General features: G+C 40.3%; 1 protein-coding gene across 1 annotated transcript in view; it reads left to right on the top strand.

Moving 5' to 3' along the window:
- Positions 1–395: 395 nt before the first annotated feature.
- ASZ1 (ankyrin repeat, SAM and basic leucine zipper domain containing 1) overlaps positions 396–24,715 on the top strand; it is a 33,958-nt gene continuing 9,638 nt past the window's right edge. The window contains exons 1-6 of the mRNA XM_063308874.1: positions 396–494; positions 2,611–2,710; positions 4,762–4,884; positions 5,777–5,888; positions 15,865–15,976; positions 17,811–17,945. Coding sequence (XP_063164944.1) covers positions 396–494; positions 2,611–2,710; positions 4,762–4,884; positions 5,777–5,888; positions 15,865–15,976; positions 17,811–17,945 — 681 coding nt within the window. The remainder of the gene's footprint in view (positions 495–2,610; positions 2,711–4,761; positions 4,885–5,776; positions 5,889–15,864; positions 15,977–17,810; positions 17,946–24,715) is intronic.

Raw genomic sequence — 24,715 nt, 5'->3', positions numbered from 1 at the left:
ACTTTAAAGCCTCACTGAATTCAGTGAAAGAAACTTCCCTAACCATCCAGCAAGTTCACTTTAATCTGAGGAGAAAATAGCTCTTTCAAACTTCGTGAGTCTATGGTCTCATCTATTAGAGCGAATACGGCCCGATCAATGGGATCACGCGGATTCCAAAAGTTTCCCCGGGCCCTTCTCTTCTGCGGTCGACAGCATTCAGAAGCACGTGACCGCGAACACGGACCTCGCGCTCTGCAGCCTCCCGGCGTCCGCGCCTTGTTCGGCCGTGGCAACGAGGCTTTCCCGCGCCTGCGCTTGAGCGCAGTGGAAGCGTTAGGGAGGGTCGACGGCAACGGTGCTAGAAAGCTCTTTGAGCGGGGTGGGGTCGTGCGAAGAGGATCCAGAGAAGCTGGATGGCCGGCGGGGCGGGTTTCCGTGTGGTGCCTGGGGGAGGCGAGACCAGTGAGAGCGACGACGATGGCTGGGATATCGGGTTCATGTCCCAGGAACAGGTGAGCGGCGGCAGCGGCCGAGAAGACCTGCAAGTGTAAATAAAAGCGTGATTCGATTGCCTTGCTTAAGCCACGCATGTGCTTCCTTTTCTGCTGCCTTCCGAAGACTTTGTTGTAATAACTATTTTACAAAGTAGATGAGGCTGGAACGGAAACCGAAAGAATGAATAAATGTGCATCAGGCCCAAGATCACCAGTGACCTTCATGGGTAGAATTTCCTCAATTCCTAATCTTACCAGCAACAGCTTATTTTGCTTTTTTCCCTGTACTTATTTGACAAGTGCATACTAATTCTTCGCTAAATTAAACCTAATGGGCTCTTAACACGTTATCCACCTGTGGTCATAATTGTATTCAAATGTATTGGAATCCAGTAGATTGCAAGTAAATCATGATCAGTCATTTACCCTAAAAATGGCCAAATTTGTCCATTACCTAAGTACAAGTGTGTGTTAATAATATTGGTTACAGGAATGGCCAATATGTCATGCTTCTATCTGTTGGAAGGATTCAAGCAAACCCCCCTTCTCTTTCAAACTTCCATTTTCGAACCATGGCTTCCTGCCAAAACACTTCCTCAAAATTGGTTAAGAAGCTGGACACTCCATGGCAAAAAACTAAGGAGGGAAACGACTTAAACATAAACGATCACAATAGAATAATAGGAGAATACCAACGTGAGCCATACAGAAACTTCCCAATAACCTGAGCAAGATAACCTGATCAAATTCCTCATAAGCTGGTCAGGTCAGGAAACTGAGAGGACAAAGGCAGAGAGGCAACACCTTAGCATAAGTAAAGGAAAAGGGGCCTCCCCTCAGAATAACAATAATCTAAACCCAACGGACAAAAGCCACAGCCCTGCAGAGAGCCTAATTGACTAAAGAGCAAGAAATCGCAAAACGGGCACAACCACAGGAATGCTTCTGATCTTTGGTCAATTATGCACTCTCAGAATTCTTAGAAAGTGCCTGCTCCAAGAAACCGGCTAAGTGTGATCTGGCTAACACAAAACATTGTCTTTTGCACTCTTTTTACTGAATACAAGGGTGGCCACCTCCAACCAGCATACTCTGTTCATGCTGTTGGAAAATAAAATCACTTCTGTTCAAGCAACTGCCTGCGTTTCTTCATTCCCGGCTCAGAACAGACCCCAGTAAGATTTTCTTCCAACATATCAATTCAAAATTCCAGGTTAAATAACCTAAATATTGCATCACATGGTCCAACTATTTAGTTGATTTTCTCAAATCAGAATTCTTTTGGGGGGGATCTTCCACATGAGAAAGTTGTGCAGCTGTGATTGTGCTGTCTTAAACATGTTTATAAGTAAATCCCACAATACTCAGTAGTGCTCCTGTAAGTAAGTAGGACTGTTACCTTATTACAGGGTATCAGTAATTCTATACTAATGTAACATTAGTGTAGAGAACAGCCAGCAGTGATTCCAATAAGTGATAGATTTGCACTGTTCAGTGGCTATGGTTGAACATAATGATAAACCAGCCTTATAATTGTTGTGGTACGGCATTCTAATGAAAGCCAGTTTGGTTTAGTGGCTATGGCGCCAGGCTAGAAACAGAGATACTCAATTCTAGTCCTGCCTTAGGCACAAAGCCAACTGGGTGACCTTGGGCCAATCACTCTTTAAGCCATAGGAAGCAAGCAATGGCAAACCACTTTTGAAATCTTGGCAAGAAAACTGCAGGGACTTGTCCAGACAGTCACCGGGAGTTAAAAAAAAAAAAGGGGGGGGATTCTAATGGCATTTGAATGCCATTTGAATCCTATTCCAATTCTCTCTTTAGTACAACTACTGGCCAATGCACATTGATTAGTTAAGCCAATATTTTTGGCTTAAACTCTTTCAAAATGTATCCAGTAATTTGAATCATCAGCGCATCTTCTTTTTACCACACAAAAAAATACAGACATACAAAGGTACATCAGTGGTTGAAAAAAGGTCTTTCCTTAGAAGAGTCAAATATTTTTAAATACAGTTTTTAAAATGTTTATCTGATTTTGTTTTAACTCATGAAGCAGTTCATATAGCAGTCTTGCTAATACTGAATTAGTAAAATTACATATTGTAGCATAAATCTCTTGTTTATCTAGTATTTAGATGAAACCTTGCATACCCAGGATAAAAATGAAGTTTTGAAAAAAGCATTAACTGCTGGAAACTTGTCTGTCATTGAAGAACTCTTAAATACAGGTATGATAAATGGATTATCAGCTAAACTTAACACATTTTGAAAGTTCAGCTTTTTTTTTATTCATTCATTCATTCATTCATTCAATTTGTCCCTGTCCATCTCCTTGCATTGGGGGACTCTGGGCAGTTTACAATAATCTATTAAAACAACAACCATACAATAAAATACCTATTTTACTGTAGTGGATATCTATATTCCTCATCTGGGCACAGAATAAGCTAAGATCTTATTTAGATAGTACAGTATAGGGTTTTGGGGATGCACATCAAGGACCACGTCCTCTTCAAAGGAAACTTCTTTTGATTTTTTGTGCTTCTGAAGGTCTCTCGTTGGGCAACACAACAATCTTCTGGCACAGGATGGGACTGGAATGGTCTTTTTATCCCTTGTTGAATATGAAGTGAGATTGCTGATAGGTTAATGATATTTCTTAGAAGAAAGAGAATAAATGTGCTTTAAGAAGAAATTCTAAAATGAACATTTTTTCTTCAGTTGGGAAGGAACTGAAAATCTGAAGACTTCATAATGGAAGTGAATCACATATTCTGGCAATCAGAAATACTAACATTGAGCCATTAGGCTAAAATGACCCACCTTAAAAAAATACTAAAGAATTAGATTGCTTTATCCTGATATTGGCAGTGATACTGTCCTAACAACCAGAAAACACACTGAGACAAGGAACTGGTCTCTAATATTTATTACTAGTACTTAACAAGAATCCTAACAAACTGAAGAAGCGTGGGAAAAACCCAGACATATAACCCCCAAGGGTTAAGGCGGTCCCGATCTGTGTCTCTTTGAATGGCTGAACAATTCCTCAGTGCTACGCATGCGCTTGACAGTCTGGATGGAAGCCCCCTGCTCGCCATCCTTACTCATGACAGATACTGTCATTGGGTTGACTTCTAACAGTCTAAACTATTTTCAAACCAGTATTTATCTAGTGTAACCTTCCAGTGTGTTCTTTCTTTTCTAAAATTTGAAACAGGACTACTGACCCTACCTAATACAAAGTGAATAATTAAAGGCAAAGTGATCCTTTGATGAAACCAATGCATTTCACTTGAAAGAAAATACATAGTCCAACTGCTTCTTTCAAAATTCTTTTAAACAGTTAGGGAATAGTGGAGTTCAGACAATTTAGTTCTCTAAAGGAATATTAGATTCTCACTTTTTTTACTGTATTCGTTTTATGGTTTGTAAAATGATTCACTTCACTGCAGACTCATAGATGGATAATGTTGTCCTGATAATAAAGTGCTGGCTGCTTTCCTTGATAGCAGAAAGGTGACTAGGCTTGCTGTTTCCATACCTTCAAAGATGAAGATAGAGAGGTCTAGAGAGAGAATGGTTTTTCAGAGTGCTCTGGCAATTCTGTCGAGTCCTTGTGTAGTTTTCTTGCAGATGTTTCATTGCCGGACTAGGCAACATCTTCAGCGTGAAGGGGCCTTGCTCTCAATTTATATACCATGGCTTGCCCTGCTTGTGTTGGTGGGGGTGTTGTTCTCTCCTTGGGAGTTCTTTGATTGGGCTGTTGTTTGCTGCTTGGTTGATTGACTGAGTTAATAGTTCCTTGATTAGGGTATATTAGGATATAAGGTTCATCTGAATAATGTTCTTACGCAGCTCCTCTTGTGGAGGTTGGGTTGATTTGGTAATGGAGCACTTGGTTAGTGTGGGTAGCTTTTCGGTAGACTTGTGTTTCTAACATGCCATCATTTCCTCTGCTGATGAGGATGTCCAAGAAGGGTAGTGTGTTGTTGTTTTCTTCTTCCCTTGTGAATTTTATTCCATTGAAGATGTTGTTGATGGTTTCATGTGTTTCCTCCAGTTGTTCCTTTTTTATTATGACGAAAGTGTTATCTATGTACCGGATCCATACTTTGGGTTGTATACATGGGAGTGCTATCCTGCTGTCTGTTAATGGCGTTTGGGTAGTTACAAACTTTTACAAAAGCTTAGGTTATATCAAGCTTGTATGGATTTCTATAATAGAATAAAGCATTATGGATTTCTGTTTTATTAAATGCATATTTAAATGTTACAGGCATAAATGTAGACTCTACCCTTAAGTTTGGATGGACTCCCCTCATGTATGCAGCTAGTGTTGCGAATGTGGAACTTATGCATCTCCTTCTGGGCAGAGGTGCAAATGCATCCTTTGAGAAGGGTAAGTTTTTATAGATGAACCATTTCAAGGAAATGTTGCTAAGCATTCAGTATAATAGTAATAAAAAATGTTTATTTAAAGACACAATGATTTTGCTGGACCAAAGTAAACACATCATGCATTAAGTATTCTGTTATTGCTTCCAAAAATGCCTTGCCAATATTTGTGTTGTGTCCTTATTTTCTTCATTATTCTGCACTTCTTTAATTTGCTTTTAGATGCTGCCCTTCTACTCTGTTGTGAGTGGAATGTAGAATTGTAATTCTCTTGCTCAGTTCCTTAGCTCCTTAAATGTTGTGGATCTTCATATTGGTAATGTAGCAGTACATCAGGAGTCAGCAACTTGTAGCCCATTTTTAGACCAGGCAGCTTTATTGTTTAGTGTTTTGGGGGGCTTTGGGGAGTAAAACCATGCATTTAACCTATAGTTATCCTGAAATTCCCCAAATCAAGCTAATTTTGCCTGTTTTGGAGGAGTTTTAAGTGGCTGTATGGTGCCTGAAGTTTTTTAAAGAAGAAAGACACCAGCTTAGAACCTAGCTACAGTTAACTGGAAACTCATTATTATCTCCAGAATAGAGGTAGCAGGCCTCCAGATATACCAGTTGCAGGAGAACAAGGCCAGGAGCTTGGGTGCACCCCAGAAACATCTTGTTGACTAACATGAGAAATAAAATGCTGACTGAGATGAGTCTTAGCCCTGATTCAGCAGGTCTGCTTTTAAGCTCTTGGAAAACTTGGTGTTAGACTGACATTTAAAAATTCATTTTACCATTCAGTTATATATCTTGTTTGTAATAAGTATAGTTTTTGTGAATTATTTGTTATGTCTGGTTTATTCTACAGAGTTGATGGTCTTTTTCACCTTGCTTTTTTAACAATTGCTGTTTAGATCATTATACAGTACTGATGGCTGCATGTACTGCATATGGTTCAGAAGAGCAGATTTTAAAGAGTGTAGAATTACTGCTTTCAAGGAATGCAAATCCTAATGCTGCATGCAAGTAAGCACAACGTTTATATTCCAGATTGCTGACTTCCATAATAAAGTAATACATTATTCTTTGTATTGGATATCTACTGTTATCTTTATTACTCCTATGTTGTTTTTTACATTCACTCCCAACTACATTTGACAATTGTTTGACTATTTATTAATGAGATCTAATGTATACTGTATACATTAGATCTCCATAAAGATTGAAGTAATTAATTGCATACAATTGTGTCTGTCCATTAGAGGAATGGAAGATCAGATGTCTTCCATTTAATCTGCTCGTGCAGTTCTGTGCTAGCAAATACATTCTTGGAGATTTAGAACAGGCTTGATGGGCACAGAGAAGAATACAGCAATTTAAATTTATCTTCTGGAAGAGAATTCTTATTGCACAGATAAGACTAAATAAACATCTGTGGTTACCTCAAGTTATTTTAATGCAATATTTAATGGACAGCTCTATTTCTGCAAAAGGAAGTTGGTTATTTAGAACTAGCAATGAAGTACATTATGATTGCTGTTTCCATTGATGGCAAACTCCTAAAAGGGAGTTTAGATGTACTCCCTTTTCCCTTTTAAAAAATATTGTTCATAAAAGCGATAGACTATAAACTCCTAGAAGCACTTTTGTGATTTGCCCATGTGTCAATTCCATTGGTACTGTGCAGTTTCTTAAAATTGTCAGTAATAGTGACCTGTTCAGTTTTCCAACCTTGAATGTATAGCACAATCCTATACATGACTCCACAGAGGAAAGTTCCATTAAGCCTATGAAAGAATGACTAAAATTTCAGCCTTAATTTTTTTCTAATTTAAAGAGTTGGAACAGTCGCAGCAGCTGAATTTGCAAGAATCAAGACTGCAGATTCTTTATTATATTGATCTTATGTATTAATTTTCAACTAATAAACTGCTTCGAAATAATATTTTCTGTATCAGAAATATTTACCAATTAAGAGCATTTCTCTAGTAGAAGGAAACTCTTTGAGTAGCTTATGTGATGGTCTGCAAAGTTACATTCCTTTCAAGTTTTTCTAGTTAGTATTCTATAGCATGTGAAGGGAAAATAAGACTAGGGAAAGAACTAACTTTATTCCAGTTTAAAAAAGATAATTTTTCTGTTTTAGTCTCCTTATTACACGTTACCAGGTGGTAGGTGGCTATGATGTAATGATAAGTTAATCTGTGGACATTGAATAATGTGGAAAAAAGATTAAGCTGGTGTATCTTCCTCATTACTCAAATTTTACCATGTAGTTGTACCAAATTAAAATATACCTTTATCCTTTGAGTGGCTAGTACACATTATCATGTGGTTCTTTGCCCACTACAGTTAGTTAGAGCTAGATAAATGGCTGGTTCTTGCTTCAAAAATGATATGAAAAAGGTCATTTGGATTTCATGTGAGCGTAGCACCTCATTGAATCAGCTCATCTTTTTTTCAGGCTTCTGTACAAGTCTTAAAATAAATGAAAATTCTTTAAAAGTCCCATCAACCTTTATCAGTTTCTTAGCGCAACAGAATATTTGTTCAGGTTCATGCAGAACCCTGCAAATAGAGAGGCTACTTTAAGATGTATTGGAGAAGTGTTATGCTCATGTGAGATATGAAGCATGTGTGCAGAATCATTTTTGAAGTGTAAATGGTCTTCTTCCTTCATACCACAGTTACTCAGTAAGCCAGTCTTGGTGCTTACCCTAGGATCTGAGGAGCAGTCATGGTGAGAGACAGCCCATTGGGAGGGGTTAAACAGAAAACAGGATTTTCTTCTTTAAAGTTGCCCTACAAATACATTTTCAAAGTAGCTATTAAATTATATTGCCATTCCAACTTTGATGTCATGTGAATTACTGTATCATAAATAGTACTCTAAGAATGGGTGATGTCATTTCCTGATGTCTGTTCATAGATTTGCCTCGTAAATGCAGTGTGCAATAATTAACTATCTACAGTGAAGCCAACCGACTGTAATGGTTGCCTATTCTAAAACACTATCAGACTCATGAGCAGGAATTCAAAGATATCTGATTTATTAAAGAATAGTATGCAGGATCACAGAGAAAGCTGAGAATGATGAAAGCACACCAAATTCAAACTAAAAACCCTCAGTGCAAGTGAAATCCCTCCCCCTGTAGAATCTTCTCAAGTTCACAATCCCAGGTGCTCCTAACGATTTCTGATGGTCTGCGGGAAAAGGCCTTGAACAGATAACATAACCCAAACACATTCCATTGTAATGAAGGTTTCACAGCAGCTCCCTCCCAAACAGAAATGCGCGTCAGCACCATGGCATGTGAAATGTTACGATGTATAAACTACATTGAAACAGTGAACATGACACCGACCATGTCTGCATCTGTGTGATCCAAAGGAGGAACAGAATGTTCCAGAGAATCCCATAGGATTGTTTCTGGGCCTATAGGATTTCCCACATTCTTAGTTACTAAGTTGGAGTCCTGTTTGAAGCAACATGAAGGGATAGTGTCCGGTTTTATTCTAATAAGGAGCTTTTTGTTGTTGTTGATAGATGGTTAATGTATGAGGTATTTAGCTAATTGCTTGGCATTTAATTTAACAGAAAATATTTATTGCTGCTGATAAGTACTGTGCTAGCACTACTGTGTAATTTCACTGGCCTTGAATTTATCATTCTATGACGGTTAACTCTGTCAAATGACATAACTCAATACTTGCAAATAGCCTGGGAAAAGTGTCACATTTATTCTCTAGCTAATAAACTTTATCACAGATGGTATCTAAACAGAGATAGAGGACAGTTACACCAACTTAATAATTTACTACAATATAGATCTTTCATTTCTTTCCATGAAAGAAAAATTATCACCCATCAGTTTGAAGCATTTTAAAAAAGTACATCCTGTATGTGAACTATAACTGTTACAATGTTCCTTATTTTCTAGAAACATACCCTTAAGCATCAGCTTGATGCGTACAAACAAGTGCCATATAGTAGTGAATTCTACAGTGTTGAGTTTTCCATGTAGTACATGAAGACCAAAAAACCCCTAAGAAGCTTATATAATAAAGATGGTCCAGTGCTGAGAGAGAATGATTTCCTAAAGAGAGCATTTTAAGAAAAAACCCCAAAAAACCCTGTGGGATTTTTATGATTTTCCTGATTTCCAACACTATGCTTTTTTTTCCCCCCTAAAAGTTTCCTTCTTGCCTTTCTGCCACAGCTATTCGGCTGGATAGTGCTGAATTGTCTTGTTATTTGATGATGGATCTTATGCCCCTATCAGGCATATCTGGTGGACTATAAGCTTTATTTAAATTGTATTGCCCTGTCATATACTCAGATGGTTTCTTAATGACTCGTGGTGAAGATGAATCTTTAGGAAATCATTCTCTCTATAGAAAATGTTTGGTTGAAAACAAAACCCAGAAAACAACCAACAGTCTGTAATGGTAAACCAAACAAAAGACTTGGAGAATGTCTTCTCAGATGAAATGAGATTCTCAATGAGGAAAGATATATTAATAATAGGAGAGTGCAAGTCCCTGATACATACTGGGTACCAAATTGTACTGATACTTAATGATTGTATTTGCCTTGTCTAGAGCCCTATTTCTCAACCTTTCTCAATGCTGGCTGGGGAATTCTGGGAGTTGAAGTCCACCCATCTTAAAGTTGCTAAGGTTGAGAAGGCTGGTCTAGAGATAGATGCATTACCCTAGATTAGAGTCAGATCAAATCTTTATTATGGTCAAAGACCAGCATGAGGATGGGGTACAATCACTTAAAAGCATAGATAATACATTAAAATCTAAAAAATAATATAAAAGCTAATATATATAAAAGTTTAAAAGAAAAGAAAAAAATCTAAAAAGGGTAGGAGCATTAGATGGGTGTAGGGGAGCATTAAGGTTAGTATGTCTATCAGTATAGAACACTCTAGTGCGATGAATTAGATGCTCATTTAAAACTAGTTTATGGTACTGATCATCATCTGGCAAATTTTAAGCACTGCTGCACAGAACCTTGTATGTTGTAGCAGGGTTGGAATCTGACAGCAGCATGGAGGTGTAAAATTGGTCTGAGTGCCCTGGGTATTTATACAATAGTGATAAGATGAGGCTAGTATGAATGTCTCTATGACAGAGGCACTGGAGAATCTCATGCTCTGTTGTTTCTATGTGGCCAGAATCACAGGGCATTGTCTCTCCCGGTAAGGAGTCTTCCTGTATTGGCCTTCAAGGACAACTGAGGGGAGGGCATGACATTGTGCCAGAGTAAAGGGCCTTTGATAGATAGGTACCTCAGGTTTAGTTAAGTATGTCATTGAGGAGGCAGAATAACTGTTGGATTCACTGGCAGTAAAGGTTGGAGACCTGGCTAAATCCAGTTAGTGCTCTGTGTCTGCTACACACTGTTTAATGAGTGCTTTGGCCTGGTCATTTCCCATGCTGAGGAGAAGACCTGGAGAGAAGCCCAAGGATGAGATTTTAGTCTCCACTGCCTGTTTCCATGTGGACTGAAAGTCATCCCTCATAGTTAATGGGGCAAGGCCAAGGGGAAAAAGGGGTAATCTGAACCAATAGTTGAGTATGACCACCCACACCCTAGCCTTCACTTTCATGAGGGCTGTCTCTAGTCTCAGGGTGGCATTAGAGATACATTTTGGGACTTGAAGGGCCAATCTTAGAACTTTGAATTGCACAAGTTCCAATGGTGCAAAATTAAAGAATGGGCCAAGCTGGGCACCAAATAGGAATTGTGCTATTGGCTTGGCTTCAAATAATTTGAGTGCTGCAGGTATATAGTGGCCACCTCTTGACCTGAGGAATTTAAGAATGGGAGATGAGCTCTGTGCAATTTCAGCAATGTGGTCCCCATGGGCTTTCCTACTGCTGGCAGAATGAAGGATTACTTCCAGGTATTTGAAACATGAGAGCTGCTCAGTCTTGTGGCCATCTATGCTCCAGGAGTGGTTCTTGGGCCTTCTGGCAAATGCCATGATTTTAGTTTTCTGATAATTGAGTTGTAGCTTGCAGTACTGTGTTTGTGCTCTTTTAAAGCCAGTAGGTGTTCTTGAAAGTGTTGCTGCATCGTCTGCATAGAGTAGAACAGAGATGTGTCTTCCAGCAAGTTTGGGGGAGTGAAAGTTTGCATTGTGTAGAGCATGTTCCAGCATGGAGTTGATACAGAAATTGAATAGGAGAAGGGCCAGTATGCAGCCTCACTTGACACCTTTCTCAGTTCCAGGGGCACTGATAAGATAGCCCTGGGGGCCTAGATAAGAAGGAAGAAAAGAATGGGAATATTCAGAGGCAGTGACCATGTTACTTCCAGGTAATTCTTTTGAATGCCCATGTCATTCAAGTTGATTTATAGCTATGAGAAAAGATAAAGTTCAAATGGTATCTATATTTTGTTAGCTGTTGGAAAGGAATAGAAAAGAGCTGTACAGTGCTTTGGGTTTGAAAGGGAAAAGGTTTTTTGGAGCATATCTGGGTCAGTGTGTCCCACTGCAGCTGTGTGATTTCAGAAAAAGACATAGTGTTTTAAGGAGTTACTGGCAGATGCTGTGTGATCTGTGTGCTCCATACACTCCACAGTACCTCTTTCCTTTTAAATCTAAAGTGCTGCAAAGCTCTAGAGTACAAGGTCTTGAATAAGGAATTAAATATTTCGCTTCTATTCTCTAGAGTCTGCTGAAGTTTGGAAATATGTATGTGGAGTGAACAGATGGTACCAGCCTATTTTTTCTCACATTTTTTTGAGATTCACTTTTACTGCTAAAGTGGGACAGTCAGCACTCACCATGCATCCTCGCGCCCATCCTCCTCCATCTGCCTGCAGGCGCTCTTCATGGCAGGTGGCTGGCATTTCCCGCTGGCTCCTTAGAGTCATCTTCAGCCTCTCCCGAAGAGTAGAATAATTCCTCAGTGTCGGCTGCGCCCTTGGCTGCTGTCATCCACCACGAGGGGGGGGGGCGATTTGGCCGGCGGCTTGCCCGCTCAATCTCCAGCCTTGGCTTTTGGGCAATCAGCTGCTCGATGCCCTTCCTTTCCGCATCGGAGACACTGACCCCTCGCGTAGCACCGATCCCTCTCCTCATCCCAGGCTCTATAGTCTGGCCAGGCAGCAGTCGCAGCCCCCTTCCCAAACATGTTCTGCATCTGACTGGGCGGTTAAGCTGTCTGATTCCTGGCCGGTAATTCAACAAGCTTTGGCTGATACCCAGGCTGCTTACAAGTTTCAAACCAATAAGCATTGTTCCTTGCAAAATGACTTCAAGGTTGGGGATCAGGTGTATCTATCTACTAAATTTATCAAGCACCCTCTAAAAAACTTGCTCCCAAGTTCATTGGTCCTTTCCCTATTGTTGGTCTTATCAATCCAGTTACTGTTAAATTGGACCTGCCTCACAATCTGAAACGCTTGCACCCTGTTTTCCATTGCAGCTTGCTCAAGCCTGTCCACCATTCCTCCCGCTGGCATCAACCTCCTCCTCCTGCTCCGATCATGATTGACGGCCAACAGCACTTTGAGGTCAAGGAGGTCGTTGATTCTCGCAAGCTTTAAGGCACCCTCCAGTATCTGGTCCAATGGAAACACTTTCCTCATCCTGAATGGGTGTCTGCCCGCCATGTTAATACTCCTGATTTAGTTCGCCGTTTCCACCTTGCTTACCCTTTGAAGCCTGCTGCTTAGTGTTTTCTTTCTTTTGGGGGGGCAGTATGTCATGTTCACTGTTTCAATGTACAGGATACATCGTAACGTTTCACATGCCATGGCGCTGACGCACGTTTTTGTTTGGGAGGGAGCTGCTGTGAAACCTTGTACAATGGAATGTGTTTGGGTTATGTTCTCTGTTCAAGGACTTTTCCCGCAGACCATCAGAAACCGTTAGGAGCACCTGGGATTGTGAACTTGAGAAGATTCTACAGGGGGAGGGATCTCATTTGCACCGAGGGTTTTTAGTTTGCATTTGGCGCACTTTTATCATTCTCAGCTTTCTCTGTGATCCTGCATACTATTCTTTAATAAATCAGATATCTTTGAATTCCTGCTCATGAGTCTGATAGTGTTTTAGAATAGGCAACCATTACACTTACATTTTATTGTAACAAAATGTTGTACATTTTATCTAACACAACATGTAGATTCTCTTCATCATCCAGACTGGTTACCTGCAAGTAATCACAACAGCTTATCTGAAGATATTTTATCAGCCTTGAGTAAAATGGTATTACATCCCAGTGTTGGGACAGTGAATCATTTCCATGCATAACTGTTCGTTGTTTAATTTCATTTTATTGTTAGCAGTTGACGTTCCAGGTATATTGCAATAAATTTAAAATGCTTACTAAAAGACTAGGAGTTGGGCAGTGGCAGACCAAAGGTCCATATTTTAGAGAGTTACCAGTCATATATTTTCAGGAATACCATAAACTGGGAAGAATAACAATATAGCCCTCCCCTGCCAGTTCTCCCTTCTCAGTTATTAGTACCCAGTGAGCATAGATTCTAATATTCTGTTGTATTATATATTATGGTTTATAGAGAAATGAACACCTAATTCAGTTTTAAAGCCCACCTCCATCAGTACATGTGACTGTGATTTCCATAAATTGTTACTTTATGACATATATTTATGTATATAGAACATTTTAAAGCCAGGCAGTCAACTGGTCCATTTAGTTCTATTGTGTGTACTCTTGATTGCTGGGTTCTCTAGGTTGAGTTGCAGAAGACGTTTCCCCCCAAATTAAGCAGGAATTGTTTAAAGATTTGGCTGTACTTAGTTTCCAGTACTTTCCATACGCAAAATATTTGTTTAATCATTAATATCATGACCATCCCCTACTTCTCTTGATCCAGGAACTACTGCCATCAGTTTCATTGGCTGATTACAATTTAGTGAACAACTTCATCCTAGTATTGTGTATGAGAAGAGAAAAAATATTTCAATGTTCTCCACATCATCAATTATTTTATATATTTCTTTCATATCACTTCCTGGTCATCTCTAAATGTTTTATTGTTTTCTTGACAAAAGATGCTCTTACCGTTTGATTCTTTTTGGTGCTCTTTTGTCATTTTCTAGCCCTTACGGTATCCTGGATTTTAGCAACTTCCAAAGCTGATATTCACCTCAGCCTAAAAATCCTTTTTTTTTTAAAAACCCATTCAATTGTGTCCAGTTCTCGGAGACTGCCTGGACAAGTCCTTGCAGTTTTCTTGGCAGGTTTTTCAGAAGTGGTTTGCCATTGCCTGCCTCCTAGGGGTGAATCCTTTAGTTTTTGTCTATTTAAATCCTATTGGTATATTTTGAAAGTTACAGTTTTTACCCCTTCAAAATGTTCAGGTTTTTTGCTGTTTTCTTTCCAGCTCACAGTTTTGGTGAACTGTTTAGGAGGTCTTCACAGCCCACTTGGTTTTATTATCCAAGGGTAATTTGGCCATTTCTATATTCATGATTCTAGATAATTTATGAACAAGTCCTTCCTCCCAGCTTTATTTCATCCACATATCTCTGCTGTTTAGCTGACTGCTTGGGTAGAAAAGTAGCCTTTTGGAACTATTTATCCAGAAGACTTTTTTGTTACTGGACTATGTTAGAATATTGCACTTTCCAGTTCATTCTTGACTTCCTTCTCCTCTGCTGTCTACAACAGTTTTGTTTATATATTTCTACCAAAAGAAAATGTGGCAATTGAAGTGATGGCATGAAAAAAATGTCTTCACTTTTGGGCAGTTAAGTGTGCTTTTATGGAAATACTTAACATTTCTTCTTTAAAAGTAAAAATTGTACTTTTGATTTTTCTGATAATTTGTTTATGAATTTCAGCAGAATGATCTATGTGGTTGTTGTGGGGGGTGCTACATATGGCATAGTATGCAGACTATGTGATTTTCAGGCTTCATACTAGGCAAAGAATCATGGCAGTCAACATGTCCTTCACAAATTCATCTTTTTCTGGTTTTATTTATTGATCATCTTGCATCCCTGTCATGTGAGTGAATTGTGTCACTTTTTTTTCAAAAGTGTATCCTATTCTGAGATTTTCTTTCTTGCTCAATTTCTTAGCCTAATTTGTACCAGTATATGGGTCTGTTTCCATGTTATTTTCTTTGCTGAAAGTGAAGTCTAGAACATAGTATCAATGTGTTTTCAGTTACTTTAGTAACTCGTAATTTTAAGTTTAAACGCTTGGCCTAGTTGAATGTATAAACAAATTGCCATTAAGTTTACTCAAACTTGATGTGAGTAATCTCATTGATACTGGGCTGGGGGGGGGGAAACACCGAGAATTGGGTAGGTGAAGTCTGCTTCACTCTCCATTCAGTGTAACACTTTAAACAAAACAATGCATAAAGCATTTTGGAGGACCCTGCTGAATGTGGTACATTTAAAAAACAACAACAGAACTCTGAATGCAGAGTTCTCTTAATTTATTATGATTATTATTACTTATGCATGCATCTTTTTTTGTGATCTGTGGGTACCCTTTTTTTAAAATGAAAACACGGGAAATTAGTACTTCCTTTTTCAATGTGTTTAGATATCCCTCTAGTGGTTTTACATGTGATTAACAGTATTATTAGAAATTTTTAAAGTAATTCCTCTAAATAAATATGCATTATACATATTCTACTGTCTGGAATGTTGTGTTTTGTAACATTAAGTTAATCAGTATTGTAAAGAAAATCTTAGTGAATGTGGCAGTGTTTCTTCTTTTTGAGGTATCTTATTTTTATGGCTTATTTTTCTATACCTTTGTAATGGAGCATAATCATGATAATACTTTCATGGGCAGTTAGTTGTATCAGTTTGTTAAACAGGGAACCTAGAATTCATTCCATTGACCTTTATAATTTTTGGGCTGAAATTTCTTGCAAAACAGTGTGATGCATAAATATTTATTCAGCTGATAATACTGTATTTAGTAACAATTAAAATGGGCTTGGAATTGATGCATTCTTTAACAGATATTATAAATTCTTCTTTAGGAAGAAAATGACTCCATTAATGTATGCTGCTAGAGAAGGCCATCCTCAAGTTGTTGCTCTCCTTGTTGCCCATGGGTCACAAGTAAATGCCCAAGATGAAAGCGGTTACACTGTAAGCTTTCAATATAATTCTTTTATATGTATATCTTTATTAAAATTTTAAAAAAGAAAGATTAAAAACTAACAACTAATATTTTGAATAAAGATAAAAGAAGAAAAGAAAGTCAAAAGTACAAGAAAAATATATATATAAAGAAGAAAGAAAATATAAAGAAGTAGCTTCCGATTTTCTTTACAGCAATTAAATATATAATTGTAAATTAACCTCTTACTCGTACAACATGGCTTACATTTTTTCTATCATCTATTTTTTTCGATGCTTTTGAACTGTGGTGTTGGAGGAAAATTCTGAGAGTGCCTTGGACTGCAAGAAGATCCAACCAGTCCATCCTCCAGGAAATAAAGCCAGACTGCTCACTTGAGGGAATGATATTAAAGGCAAAACTGAAATACTTTGGCCACATAATGAGAAGACAGGACACCCTGGAGAAGATGCTGATGCTAGGGAGAGTGGAAGGCAAAAGGAAGAGGGGCCGACCAAGGGCAAGATGGATGGATGATATTCTAGAGGTGACGGACTCGTCCCTGGGGGAGCTGGGGATGTTGACGACCGACAGGAAGCTCTGGCGTGGGCTGGTCCATGAAGTCACGAAGAGTCGGAAGCGACTAAACGAATAAACAACAACAATTTTTTTCCTAATCTTCAAAACTATATGTCATAATTGCATTTTTTTCTGTTTCACGCAAAAAGTGTATAAAGTTATCATTAAACTTAACATTAAACTTAGATCAGGTCTAGATGAAAAAAGGAATATTTTAGTCCTCCTCAAAAGTATGACATAGCTCTATCTATCTATTTATCTATCAAATATATGGCCACCCATCTCAACAAGGTGACTCTGGGCAGCATACAATGAAACCAACAATTTACACATATTATAAAAAAACAATTAAAACTAATTAATTATTAAGACCAAGATTGCAAGAGGGTTAAAATCAGAATGTTAGCGTGATGTAGCTACCGCATGGGGTCCCTGCTGCCAGGGTGATGATGAAAAAAACTACATTTTAAGGGCTTTTCAGAAGGCCATAGGGGTTGGGGTTAACCTCACCTCATGGAGGATGATGTTCCAGAGGGTGGGTGCTATGGCAGAAAAGGCATGTCTCCTAGGTCCCATCAGCAGACGGACCCACAACATGCCTGTCCTGCTGGACCTGATGGAACAGGCAGATGTAATCAGGGAGAGGCGGTCCCTCAAGTGACCTGGCCCCATGCCATGTAGGGCTTTAAAGGTCAAAACCAGCATCTTGAATTGGACCTGGAAGCAAATTGGTAACCAGTGCAGCTCATGGAGCAGAGGTACAGTGTGTATCCTTCTAGGGGCACACATAACTGCCTGTGCTGCTGCATGTTGCACCAGCTGACGCTTCTGGATACTCTTCAAGGGCAGCCACATTTAGAGCATATTACAGTAGTCCATTCAGGAGATGGCCAGGGTATGAGTTACTGAGAAGAGCCTCATGATCCATGAATGGGCACAGCTGGCACGCAATGCTTTGCACAACTTTCATCATCGTCTCTGGTCAACACCAGAAGAAGAGTGTCTTATCCATCCCATTTTGATTTGAATGATCTTTGTGCATCTGTGTGACACCTCGATTCAAACCACAGATAGCTCTAGCCTCTCTCTCATCTTTGTTCTCCATTCTTCCTATTTCCATTTTTTTTTTAAGTTTTGGCAAGGGGTGATGTTGAATTGAGATGTAAAGGAAAAGCAAACTGCTCACTTGTATTATAGAGTGGGATCATTTGGGAGTTATTTAAATTCTGAAATTTTTCTTATTATAAAATAAATACCATCACGATCACTAATAAATCATTACAGGCATTAACTTGGGCAGCACGCCAAGGCCATAAAAAAATAGTGTTCAAGCTGCTTGAACTAGGAGCTGATAAATCAATACAAACAAAAGATGGACAGACCCCAGGAGAAATTGCAAAGAACAACAGGCATTCAGAGGTACTGTTGTATGTGAAGTGTCAGTCCTTGAGCTGAGACGTTTTCGTTGTCATTGAGTGCATAATATTTTGTATCTTGAAAAGGTGTTTTAAATATTAAAACTGGTATAAATTATTTAGTATTGATATTTATATGAATGTGCAGTGCCGTTAAATTTATGCAGTTGTCAGTAATGTTAAGCCCATTAGTGATTTATGTCTTCTATTTTTAAACATGCTCCATCATTTTCATGGAGATTGTGTCTGTGTCAGCACATGAACGCATATCTATTCATTCACCTGTTAATTCAAAAGACTTAACTAAAATTTCTGTTAGTGAAATTAGAGATTAAATTTCTGTTAGTCTGCATTTGTTTCTATCAAGATACTAATTTAGAGTAAAACAAGAACAGGAACAATCAATTTAGTATATAAAAAAAGAAAAGGTAAAAATACCATGAGGAATTTATTATGCCTGAAAGTATACTATATACACTTAGCCTTTTATTAGGGAATTGTTCCATTAAAAATAAAAATGTTCAACTGAGGGCCTTGGACCACAAAAAATTCTGCAAGCAAGGCAAAGATAGTTTAACAGATAGTTTAACAGATAGAATAGGGAGTAAACAGATACAAAAGCAGTATAAAAGATAGGTAGTTTAACAAATGAAATCTAGCTTTTTAAAAAAATTTATATATGGATAGAACAATTCTTCCTTTACTGGGGAAAAACTATGCATCCTATTTCCTGGAGTACTCCCTTTCCATACATGTATTTTCAAGTCATTGACTCCTGGCAACTGCCTGGACAAGTCCCTGCAGTTTTCTTGGCAACATTTTCAGAAGTGGCTTGTCAGTGCCTTCTTCCTAGGGCTGAGAGAGAGTGACTGGCTAAGGGTCACCCAACTGGCAATGTGCCCAAAGCAGGGAGGTGGTCTTCTGGTTTCTAGCCTGGTACTTTAACCACTACTCCAAACTGGCTCTGTGTATTCCCAAGAAGTGGGGTTTTTTTCCAAAGTATCTGCATTCTGTTTCTTTAAATGGAATATAAACTACTTAATGTTTTTATTAAATAGTTTATATCCGATTTTAAAAAAATAGAATGCAGGTAGTTTAAAAATACTTGGACCACTTTGACAGATTTTGTTGCCATAAACCTCTCTATAGTTGTCATGGTCTCCAATCAAAAGTTCCCAGAACATCTTATCAGACTCGCATCCATCTTGCAGCAACCCATGTCAACCTGCGAGTCAACCAGCAGGGAGGGGGAGCATGGTTGGAGTGTGAATCATCTTGTTTGAGCTAGCTGCTGTTCACATCAAGGTCATCTGTGAAGAACTGTTAGAGCCATCTGCTGGCACGAGAAGGAGGGGGCACAGACTTAAGGGGGCAGTGGGGTGGAAAATTGAAGTTACTGTGATTTTAAAATGTAGAAATGCGCGGGAAATTCCATTCGCAACTTTTTCTCTGTACTGAACGCTACGCTTCATTAAAATAGATTCATAAGCAGAAGCTTATGAGTCGTAATTGAATGAATGCATGAGTCATCACAATAGTTCTGTTTTCTCTGAAATAATGCTTCCAAGCATTTTATTTTCACAGGCTAAAATAAGTGAAATTCATTACATAAGGCTATGCTGCATATTTTTCAGCAAAGGATCGTTACCTTGTTGTGGTGCTGGAGCTTGAGCACCTCAATGATGCCATGAGCTAAACCGTGAAGGGCCACCCAAGACGGGAAGGTCATGACAGAGAGGTCAGACTAAATCCAAACCCTGGGGAAGGTAATGGCAGCCCACCCCAGTATTCTTGCCGTGAAAACTCAATGGGTCAGTACAACCAGAGATATGTCAGTATACCATCAGAAGATAAGACCCCCAGGTCGGAAGATGGTCAAAATGCTACTGGGGAGGAACAGAGGATGAGTTCAACTAGCCCCAGACGTGATGACGCAGCTAGCTCAAAGCCGAAAGGACGGCTAGAGGCCGATGGTGCTGGTGGTGAACGGCAAATCCGATGTTCTAAGGATCAATACACCATTGGAACCTGGAATGTAAGATCTATGAGCCAGGGCAAATTGGATGTGGTTATTGGTGAGATGTCAAGATTAAAGATAGACATTCTGGGCGTCAGTGAACTGAAATGGACTGGAATGGGCCACTTCACATCAAATGACCACCAGATCTACTACTGTGGACAAGAGGACCACAGAAGAAATGAAGTAGCCTTCATAATTAATAGTAAAGTGGCTAAAGCAGTACTTGGATACAATCCAAAAAACGATAGAATGATCTCAATTCAAATTCAGGGCAAGCCATCTAACATCACAGTGATCCAAATATACGCCCCAACCACAGATGCTGAAGAAGCTGAAGTAGAGCAGTTCTATGAGGATCTGCAGCACCTACTGGACAACACGCCTAAAAGAGATGTTATTTTCATCACAGGAGACTGGAATGCTAAGGTGGGCAGTCAAATGACACCTGGAATTACAGGTAAGCATGGCCTGGGAGAACAAAACGAAGCAGGACATAGGCTGATAGAATTTTGCCAAGACAATCACTCTGCATAACAAACACTCTCTTCCAACAACCTAAGAGACGGCTTTATACATGGACTTCACCAGGTGGACAACACCGAAATCAGATTGACTACATCCTTTGCAGCCAAAGGTGGCGGACATCTATACAGTCGGTAAAAACAAGACCTGGAGCTGACAGTAGTTCCGATCACGAACTACTTCTTGCACAATTTAGGATCAGACTAAAGAGATTAGGGAAGACCCACAGATCAGCTAGATATGAGCTCACTAATATTCCTAAGGAATATGCAGTGGAGGTGAAGAATAGATTTAAGGGACTGGACTGAATAGATAGGGTCCCGGAAGAACTATGGACAGAAGGTCGCAACATTGTTCAGGAGGCGGCAACAAAATACATCCCAAAGAAAGAGAAAACCACGAAGGCAAAATGGCTGTCTGCTGAGACACTAGAAGTAGCCCAAGGAAGGAGGAAAGCAAAAGGCAACAGTGATAGGGGGAGATATGCCCAATTAAATGCAAAATTCCAGAGGTTAGCCAGAAGAGATAAGGAATTATTTTTAAACAAGCAATGTGCGGAAGTGGAAGAAGACAATAGAATAGGAAGGACAAGAGACCTCTTCCAGAAAATTAGAAACATCGGAGGTAAATTCCAGGCCAAAATGGGTATGATCAAAAACAAAGATGGCAAGGACCTAACAGAAGAAGAGATCAAGAAAAGGTGGCAAGAATATACAGAAGACCTGTATGGCAAGGATAACAATATCGGGAATAGCTTTGACGGTGTGGTCAGTGAGCTAGAGCCAGACATCCTGAAGAGTGAGGTTGAATGGGCCTTAAGAAGCATTGCTAATAACAAGGCAGCAGGAGACGACGGCATCCCAGCTGAACTGTTCAAAATCTTGCAAGATGATGCTGTCAAGGTAATGCATGCTATATGCCAGCAAATTTGGAAAACACAAGAATGGCCATCAGACTGGAAAAAATCAACTTATATCCCCATACCAAAAAAGGGAAACACTAAAGAATGTTCAAACTATCGAACAGTGGCACTCATTTCACATGCCAGTAAGGTAATGCTCAAGATCCTGCAAGGTAGACTTCAGCAATGTAATGATTGCCCTAGCCCAAATACTCAGACTCACAAGAGGCTGCTATATGAAATCTGATTTATTAAGGAACTAAAGGCAAATACAGAGAAAGCTGAGAATGAGCAAAAGCGCGCCAAATACAAACTTAAACCCTTGGTGCAAACGTATCCCGCCTCCCTTGTAACAGCCCCGCCCGGCACAGGTGCTAGCAAACGTCAGAGTTGCTAGCCTGGGAAAGTAACCTTGAGCGCAGTAGATAATACAAATACATTCCAAAGCAAAGCCAAAAGATAACTGTTCCCATCCTCCCCAGAAAGATGAAACACGCATCCAATTAATGACATGCGAAACGTTACGATGCATCAAAGACATTGAAACGGCGAACATGACATACCGCCTCCCTAAAAATACACCTAGGGACCCGGTTTAGTGGGATAGGCAGAGTGGAAACGGGCCACCAGGACAGGGGAAGCTACATCTGGTGCAGCGACCCACTCTGGATGAGGAAAATGTTTCCAACGAACTAAATATTGTAAAGTATTGCGAAGACGTCTAGAGTCCAAAATTTCTTTAACTTCAAAGTGTTGCTGACCGTCAATCATGATGGGGGTTGGAGGTGGAGGTTGGCGATGCCAGCGGTCAGAAGGAGTAGTCGGTTTGAGCAAACTGCAATGAAAAACAGGGTGTAAGCGTTTAAGGTTATGAGGCAAGTCAAGTTTAAAAGTCACAGGGTTAATCTGAGCGATAATCGGGAAAGGACCCACAAATTTAGGCGCCAGTTTCTTTGAAGGTTGTGAGGACTTGAGAAACTTGGTGGACAGATAAACCGAGTCTCCGACTTGGAATGCGGGCTGGGGGGCCCGCTTCCGATCAGCATACAGTTTATAATCCGATTGTGCATCAGCTAATGCCTGTTGAATCATTGGCCAGGAGTCTGCCAGTTGTGCTGTCCAATCATCTGGAGTGGCTGATCCTGCAGGAGGTTGCGGTAGATCAGGGATAGGTACAAAGTCTTTACCCTGGGCTACCCGAAATGGGGTTTGGCCAGTGCTTTGATGCACTGCATTGTTGTAAGCCACTTCAGCAAACGGTAGGAGGTCTACCCAATTGTCCTGCTGATAATTTACAAAAGCTCGAAGGTACTGCTCCAGAGTAGATTTTACAGCCTCAGTGGCCCCGTCCGTCTGAGGATGCCAAGCCGTGGACAGGGCTTGCTTTGTGCCTAACAGTTTGAGGAACGCCCGCCAAAATTGTGAGGTAAATTGTGTACCTCTGTCCGAAATCAAGCGGGAGGGACATCCGTGTATTCTGTACACGTGTACAAGAAATAGGTGAGCCAATTGACGTGCCGACGGAATGGACACGCAAGGGATGAAGTGAGCTTGTTTGGAGAAATAGTCCTTGACCACCCAAATGACCATTTTGCGTTGGCTGGGTGGTAGCTCTACAATAAAGTCCATGGAGATTTCCTCCCAAGGGGAAGAAGGGGCGGCCACCGGCTGCAGAAAGCCCTGGGGCTTGCCCACCTTTCGTTTAGACATTGCACAAACAGTGCAGGAGGCAATGTAGTCTTTGACATCTTTACGTAATGTGGGCCACCAGAACTGCCTCCGAACCAGGTGCAAGGTTTTTACAAACCCGAAGTGACCTGCGAGTTTGTCATCGTGTGAACGTAGTAACACATCTTTTCTGAGGCTTTCAGGAACATAGAGGCGGTTAGATTTCCAAGCGAAGCCTCTGTCAAAAGTAACATTGTCTTTATTCGCAAGCAACCAAGTATCCGTTTTCAGTTCTTTTAGAAACTTTTGTTGCAACTGGGAGGGAATTGACAAAGTGCTTGGCTGGGCAGCGTCCGTGGTGGACGGCTGCTGCGCGCGCGTTTGACTCCGCGTCACAGCCTGCATGCCCAATTGGGGCGCCGTCCATAGGGTGCTAACCACTTCTGGCGCTGCCCCGGAGTCCTGAGGTTGCCTTGACAAGGCATCAGCCAAGAAGTTCTTTTTCCCCGGAATAAATTTCAATTGAAAATTGAATCGGTTGAAAAATTGAGCCCAACGGACCTGTTTGGGGCTCAGTTTTCGAGGGGTACTGAGAGCCTCCAAGTTTTTATGATCAGTCCATACTTCAAAGGGATGATTTGCCCCCTCTAACAGATGCCAAGCTTCTAATGCGGCTTTTACTGCAAATGCCTCCTTCTCCCAGACATGCCAACGTCTCTCAGTCTCGGAGAATTTGCGGGACAAGTAGGCACAGGGCTTGAGGCATCCTGTCCCGTCTTGTTGCATCAACAATGCCCCAATGGAATAATCGGAGGCATCTGCCTGTACTACAAAAGGCTTTGAGGGATCAGGATGCTGTAAAATGGGCTCTTTGACAAAAGCTGCTTTTAGCCGCTCAAACGCCGTTTGACAAGCAGGCGTCCACCGCAACAGCGCCCCGGGATTCTTGACTCTCCGAGTATCTCCCACCCCTTTTGTTCGAAGCAGTTCAGTTAGTGGCAAGGCAATCTCAGCGAATCCCCTTATGAATAATCTGTAGTAGTTGCTGAACCCCAGGAAACTTTGAAGTTGCCTGCGGGTTCGAGGACTCTCCCAGTCCATGATAGCCTGCACCTTGGCAGGGTCCATTTCTATGCCTTTATCTGAAATTCTATACCCCAAGTAGTCAATTTGGGTCTGATGAAAGGCACATTTAGACAGTTTGGCATACAATTCAGCTGATCTGAGTTTACACAATACTTTCTTTACCAGAGCCACATGCTCTTCCATGGTTTCAGTATAAATCAATACATCGTCCAAATACACTAGTACCCCTTTAAACAGATGTTCATGCAGTACCTCATTGATTAATTGCATAAATACCCCAGGGGCCCCCGCCAGACCAAACGGCAACACCTTATACTGGAAAGCTCCCAACGGGCAATTGAATGCAGTTTTCCACTCATCCCCCTCCTTGATTCGTACACGATAGTAGGCTTCTCTTAAATCAAGCTTAGAGAAGATCTTTCCCTTGGCCAGATGTGACAACATGTCCTTGATCAATGGCAAGGGATATTTGTTGGAAATTGAGACGGCATTTAATCTGCGGAAATCGGTACAAAGTCTCAATGTCCCATCCTTTTTTGGGCGAAAAAGAACCGGCGCCCCCACCGGTGAATTCGCC

This window comes from Candoia aspera, chromosome 7 (genome assembly GCF_035149785.1).
Source record: "Candoia aspera isolate rCanAsp1 chromosome 7, rCanAsp1.hap2, whole genome shotgun sequence".
Taxonomy (NCBI): Eukaryota; Metazoa; Chordata; class Lepidosauria; order Squamata; family Boidae; genus Candoia; species Candoia aspera.
The sequence above is the reverse complement of the archived record's forward strand: the minus strand, read 5'-3'. Positions and strand labels throughout refer to the sequence as shown.